Raw genomic sequence first — 7,021 nt, 5'->3', positions numbered from 1 at the left:
TAAGATTTGTAGGAAAAATGGAGACTATGTTTAATTAGAATTTCAGAATGAAAACATATAGAATCTGGGTCTTATTAAACCAAATCCTCTGTAAAATTCAGCAATCTCCTTATATTTTTATATAGGTCAATGTATTTCTAATATGATGCTCTTTAAAGTATCCAGTGGTATTGAGAACATTTATAGAAGTTGCAAAGCCTAAAAAATGGAATCATAATTATTTATTATATACTTTCTTTTGCATAATTTATAAAATAATTAAGATTTCAAGACCTAAATCATGAATATTCTGACAATCCTCTCTAGATATTGACTGACATTAATTCTTAATAAATTAAGAAGAAAGAAAACCTGTCAAGGTTGAAAATATGCACTGCAGGAAGCAGATCTGATAACTAAAAATAGGTCACTTCACAGAACACTGTACCCTGATGTGATATGCACCCAGGGAACATTAAGGAGCACATCAATGTAACACATCCTGAATAAAGGACATCAACAATAGCCACTGTGCCTAATCCTATCCCTAAATGTCAAACATTGTGTCATATTACTACATGACTTCCCAGTGTCTGCTACTTGTGCAGGTGAATCTGTAGCTATGTGCACATAATCCAGTTAAAACTGATCTGATTGAACTGTAAACAGAGTTGATAAAAGAGAAGCTTATTGTCGTAGTGCCTAATATGAATATCACTTACATTTTAAAGAACATAGTATGTAGCAGCAATTTAAAATGCTCAGTAAACTATGGTACAAACGGACTTCCATGCTCTATAGCAAACCAACATTCTCTTAATATCTCTACATCATAGTGACACATAGAAGGGAGCTACTTGACCAGTTCCTTTACATATTGCCAGTTTATTTCTTTGTTCCAGTTGGACAGTAGCAACATAATTGATTCCTAAACTGGTATAACATGTACTCAGTGGTGATTTTTCTTTCAATTCTTCTGGTTAGCACACAGGAGGTTCCTTGTCAGTGCCTTCCTAACAACAGCTCATATTTATATCTGGAATTTAGGTTTTTGATATCATTTAGATGCAGTGATAAGGATTTAAAATAAATGCTGGCAGCTGAAGACACATTTTTTTCCTTCCTTCCATCATTCACCTGCACGTCAACTGCAGATACCTAACTGATCAAGGATGAGTGTTGTTATAAAGGTAACACAGCACAAAGGAGCCTATCTTTCTTTCCAAGATGATGAAAAGTATTCTAGGGGGAGTTCCAGTCAATAACCCCTTGTTTGGGAGATAATAAGTACTATCTCTTTTAAAATGTGTTTTCAGTAGCTCACTTGAAATAATGGGTTATTTCAGGCAAGAAGTGTATTGTTAATATTTTCCTTGATATCACTTTCAGACCCGTGATATGAATCCCAGGCCCAGGCTGGCTGGAATCTGGATGGTTTCTAGCGCAAGGGAAGATGGGTTAAAAGGAAAGGTAACAGGAAAGATGTGTTTAGCATCCATGAGCAGCTGAGGAGAGTCTTTCCTGTCTCGTAAACGCATCTGAGAAGATTAAAAAAAGAAAAACAAAAAAACAGAGCATCAATTCTTTGAATCTATAAAGATTTTTTTTTGACAAAATTCTACCAAAAATCCTCAACTAATGAAGAATATTTATATTTGTTTTAAAATCACTTCATTTCTCCAATAAGGTGTTATCAAGAAAGTTAATGCACTATAAAAATGAGATAAAATAATTATAATAAAAACTGCATTACCCTTCAATAAATTATAAAATTTCCATTCAAACGACTGTGTTGGTGAATCAAAGCAAAAGAAAGCCTGGGAGATCTTACCTGTATAGTACGAATAAATGACACAGAGACTCTTTCTTCAAACTCGTTAACTGGAGTATACAAATTCAACACTTTGACAATCTGGGAGAAATAAAATGATCAAAGTCTTTAGCATATTATCAAATACATACATGCTGGGTACCTGTAATCTGGAAAACTAAAAGGATCTCTGCATACAGTTTTCAGTTCTACTCAGGGCTTGGTTAGGACAAGAGGGGAGAGGGAGTGGTTCTGAAGGCACATTTACCTTTATTAGTTGAATTTTTAAAACAAGAATGTATTAATGTAATATTTTACACTTTAAGAAGCAACATAAATTTGAAGAAACATGAAAAGTAAAAGTGCTCCCACCCGCATGCTCTCAGTCTCTCAAAGTAACAATAGTTAACAGTGTCCTGTGTATTCAGCTAGTTACTTTCTATACGTATTCTATGTGTAATCTATGTAAGATTTCTATGTTTTGAGATAAGTGATGAACATTAAAAAATCCAAGAGTCAGCACAGAAATAACTAGGCAAAAGAAAAGTGGGTATGTTTATGCCTATGCCTTGCCTCATGCTGTGGCCATTGTTCTCAAATGCCCTTCCCATCTTTTCATTTCCTTAAATTCAATGCACAGCTAAATAAGACTTCCCCTGAATGATCAGTTATTGCCCCTCAGCACCATTTTGGAATCCTCCCTCTAGCTAATTAGTGCTGAGGGCTTAACTACCTACCAATGGGCCAGCACCAGCCCTGGCCTCCCCTGAGCCCTGTGGCCAGCCGTGCTATGAGCTGGCCCTGCCAAAAAATGGGCAGCAGAAACCAAAGGAAGCAGGGCGGGGCAGCCAACCAGGCCAGGGGCCAGCCCTACCCACCACTGAGCCCACAGTAGCTCAGCCCTGCCACAACAGAAGGGCCTACACAGCCCACATAGGGGGCACCCCTAGACATACAGCCCTGGTGACCAGAGGGCAGCATGCTTCTGAGCCCCATAGGATGTTTCCTGCATAAGGCCACTTCTTTAAGATCGGGAAATGTATATGACCTACTTAATACATAGAAAAAAGACAGCAAACTGGGCAAAATGAGAAGACAGAGCAATATGTTCCAAACAAAGGAACGAGACATAACCTCAGAAAAAGTACTAATAGAAGTGGAGATGAGCAATCTACAAGGTTATGACTATAAAGATGCTTGGTGAACTCAGGAGAAGAAGGCATGAATACAGTGAGAACTTCAACAAAGAGTTAGAAAATATAAAGAAGAACCAAAAGAGCTGAAGAATACAACAGTAGACTAAATTATACAGAGGAATGGATCAGTGAGCTGGAAGACAATAGTGGAAATCACTGAAACTGAACAAAAAAAAAAGAATGAAAAAAAAAATGAGGATGGTTTAAGAGACCTCTGGGACAACTTAAGTGCACTAATATTCACATCATAGGGGTTCCAGAAGGGGAAGAGAGAGAGAAAGGGACAGAGAACTTATTTGAAGAAATAATAGCTGGGAAAGGAAACAGACATCCAGATCCAGTAAGCACAGAGTCTCAAACAAGGTCAACCCAAAGAGGTCCACACCAAGACAGATTATAATTAAAATGGCAAAAATTTAAGATAAAGAGAAAATCTTACAAGCATCAAGAGAAAAGCAACTAGTTACATAAAAAGGAACTCCCATAACAACATCAGCAGACTTTTCAGCAGAAATTTTGCAGGCCAGAAGGGTGTGGGGTGATATATTCAAAGTAATGAAAGGAAAAAACCTATAACCAAGAATATTCTACCTGGCAAGGTTATCATTCATATTTGAAGGAGAGATAAAGAGTTTTACAGACAAGCAAAAGCTAAAGGAGTTCAGCACCACCAAACTAGCTTTATGTTTATATATTTATTTGTTAATGGGACTTCTCTAAGTGGAAAAGAAAAGGCCACAACTAGAAATATGAAAAGGGAGGGAAGAGGGAAGTTTAAGAGATAAAAGCCTACCTCAAGAAACAAGAAAAATCTCAAATAAACAATTTAACCTTATACCTAAAGGAACTAGAAAAAGAAGAACAAACAAAACCCAAAGTTAGTAGAAGGAAAAAAAATCAGAATGGACATAAATGAAATAGAGACTACAAAAACAATAGAATAAAAATCAATGAAACTAAGAGCTGGTCCTTTGAAAAGATAAACAAAATTGATAAACTATTAGCCACATTTATCAAGACAAAAAGAGAGAGGGCCCAAATACATAAAATCAGAAATGAAAGACAGAAGTTACAACTGACATCACAGAAATACAAAGGATCATAAGACACTACTATGAATAATTATATGCCAATAAAATGGACAACCTAGAAGAAATGGATAAGTTTCTAGAAATGTACAGTCTCCCAAGACTGAATCAGGAAGAAACAGAAAATATGGACAAATTACAAGTAATCAAATCAACTCAGTAATCAAAAAACTCCCAACAAACAAATGTCTAGGACTAGATGGCTTCACTGGGGAATTCTGCCAAATATAAGAGTTAACACCTGAATCTACCCATCTCAATCTATTCCAAAAGAATAGAAGAGAAAGGAAAACTTCTGAACTCATTCTGCGAGTCCACATCACCCTGATACCAAAACCAGACAAAAATACCACAAAAAAGGAAATTATAGGTCAATATCACTGATGAAATAGTTGTAGAAATCCTCAACAAAATATTTGCAAATTGAATTTAACAGTACATTAAAAGAATCATACATCACGATCAAGTGGGAATTATCTCAGGGATGCAAGGATTTTACAATAACCACAAAACAATCAATGTGATACACCCCATTAGCGAATTGAAGAATGAAAATCATGTGATCATCTCAACAGATGCAGAAAAAGCTTTGACAAAATTCAACATCCATTTATGATAAAAACTCTCAACAAAGTGGGTACAGAGGGAACATACCTCAACATAATAAAACACATATATGACAAACCCACAGTCAACATCATACTCATGGTAAAACGGTGAAAGCATTTCCTCTAATAAAACAAGGATGCCCATTCTCACCACTTTTATTCAAAATGGTATTGAAAATCTTAGCCACAGAAATTAGACAGGAAAAAAAAAAGTAAAAGGAATCCAAATGGAAAAGGAAGAAGTAAAACGGTCACTGTTTGCAGATGACAGGAAACTGTATATAGAAAATCCTTAAGATGCCACCAAGAAACTATTAGAACCAAAAAATGAATTCAGTAAAATTGCAGGATACAAAATTAATATACAGGCAACTCTTGCATTTCTATACACTAATAATAAATTATCAGAACACAATCCCATTTATAATTGCACCAAAAAGAATAAAATACCTAGGAATAAATCTAAACAAGGAAGTGAAAGACCTGAACTTGGAAAACTATAAGACATTGATAAAAGAAAGTACAGATGACACAAACAAATCGAAAGATATACTGGGCTCATAAAGTGGAAGAATTAATATGGTTAAAATGACCATATTACCCAAGGCAACTACATATTCAATGCAATCTCTATCAAAATACCAAAAGCATTTTTCACAGAACAGAAAAAATAATTCTAAAATTTGTATGGAAACACAAAAAACTCTGAGTAGCCAAAGCAATCTTGAGAAAGACGTACTAATACAAAGCTAGAGGTATCATGTTCCCTGATTTCAAACCATACTAAAAAGCTACAGTAATCAAAACAGTATGGTAATGGCACAAAAACTGACACATAGATTGATGGAAAAGGAAAGAGAACCCAGAAATAAACCTACTCTTTTATGGTCAATTAATCTACAGTAAGGGAGGCAAGAATATACAATGTGGAAAAGACAGTTTCTTCAGTAAACGGTGTTGTGAAAACTGGACAGCTATATGCAAAAGAATCAAACTAGACCATTTTCTTATACCACTTAGAAAAATAAACTCAAAATGGATTAAGGACTTAAATTAAGACCTTAAACTCTTAGAAGAAAATACAAGCAGTACATTTTTGACACTGGTCTTAGCAATATTTTTTTGATCTGTCTCCTCAGGCATGAGAAACAAATGGGACCACATCAAACTAAAAAACTTTTGCACAGTGAAAGAAATTATCCACAAAATGAAAAAGCAGCCTACTGAATGGAAGAACATATTTGCAAACAATATATCTAATAAGGGGTCAATATCCAAAATACACAAAGAATTCATACAACTCAAATCAAAAAAACAAATGACCTGATTAAAAAACGGGCAGAGGACCTCAATAGACATTTTTCCAAAGAAGACATACTGATGGCCAACAGGCACATGAAAAAATGCTCAACATCACTAATCACCAGAGAAATACAAATCAAAACCACAATGAAGTATTACCTCATACTAGTCAGAATGGCTATTATCAAAAAGACAACAAATAGTAAGTGTCGGTGAGGATGTGGAGAAAAGGGAACCCTCATGCACTGTTGGTGGGAATGTAAATTGGTGCAGCCACTATGGAAAACAGTATGGAGGTTGCTCAAAAAATTAAAAATACAACTATGATACAACCCAGCAATTCCACTTCTGGGTATTTTTCCAAAGACAACAAAAACACTAGTTTGAAAAGATATATGCACCCCTCTGTTCATTGCAGCATTATTTACAATAGCCAAGATATGGAAGCAATCTAAGTGTCTGTCGACAGACAAATGGATAAAGAAGACTGGTACACACACACACACACACACACACACACACACACACACAAGAATATCACTTAGCCATAAAAAAGAATGAAATCTTGCCATTTGCAACACTATGAATGGACTTTCCAGACATTATGCTAAGTGAAATAAGTCAGACAATGACAAATACTCTAAGAGCTCACTTATATGTGGAATCCAAAAAACAAAACAAAGAAACCAAAAAAATGAAAATATACTCACAGATACAGAGAACAAATGGGTGGTTGCCAGAGGGGAGGGGCATGGGGTATTAAAATAGGTGAAGGGGATTAAGAGGTACAAACCTCCAGTTATAAAATAAATAAATAAAGCATGCGGATGTAATCTACAATATAAGGAATATGGTTAATAATATTGTAATAACTTTGTATGGGGACATATGATTGCTAGACTTATCACAGTTATCATTTTATAATGTATGGAAATGTCAAATCACTGTGTAGTATACCTGAAACTAACATAATATTATACATCAGCTATATTTCAATTAAAAAAACAGAATTATTTGTCTTAAAATAGAGAATTCTAA

At 35.1% G+C, this 7,021-nt stretch overlaps 1 protein-coding gene across 1 annotated transcript in view; it reads right to left on the bottom strand.

The window, feature by feature from the left end:
- Nucleotides 1-307: 307 nt before the first annotated feature.
- The window catches only part of MYO5A (myosin VA), a 196,046-nt gene continuing 189,332 nt past the window's right edge, over nt 308-7,021 (bottom strand). The window contains exons 40-41 of the mRNA XM_061180310.1: nt 1,811-1,891; nt 308-1,517 (exon numbers count right to left, since the gene is read on the bottom strand). Coding sequence (XP_061036293.1) covers nt 1,365-1,517; nt 1,811-1,891 — 234 coding nt within the window. The 3' untranslated portion in view covers nt 308-1,364. The remainder of the gene's footprint in view (nt 1,518-1,810; nt 1,892-7,021) is intronic.

Source organism: Eubalaena glacialis, chromosome 2 (assembly GCF_028564815.1).
Source record: "Eubalaena glacialis isolate mEubGla1 chromosome 2, mEubGla1.1.hap2.+ XY, whole genome shotgun sequence".
Lineage (NCBI taxonomy): Eukaryota > Metazoa > Chordata > Mammalia > Artiodactyla > Balaenidae > Eubalaena > Eubalaena glacialis.
This window is presented reverse-complemented; position numbering and strand designations above follow the sequence as displayed.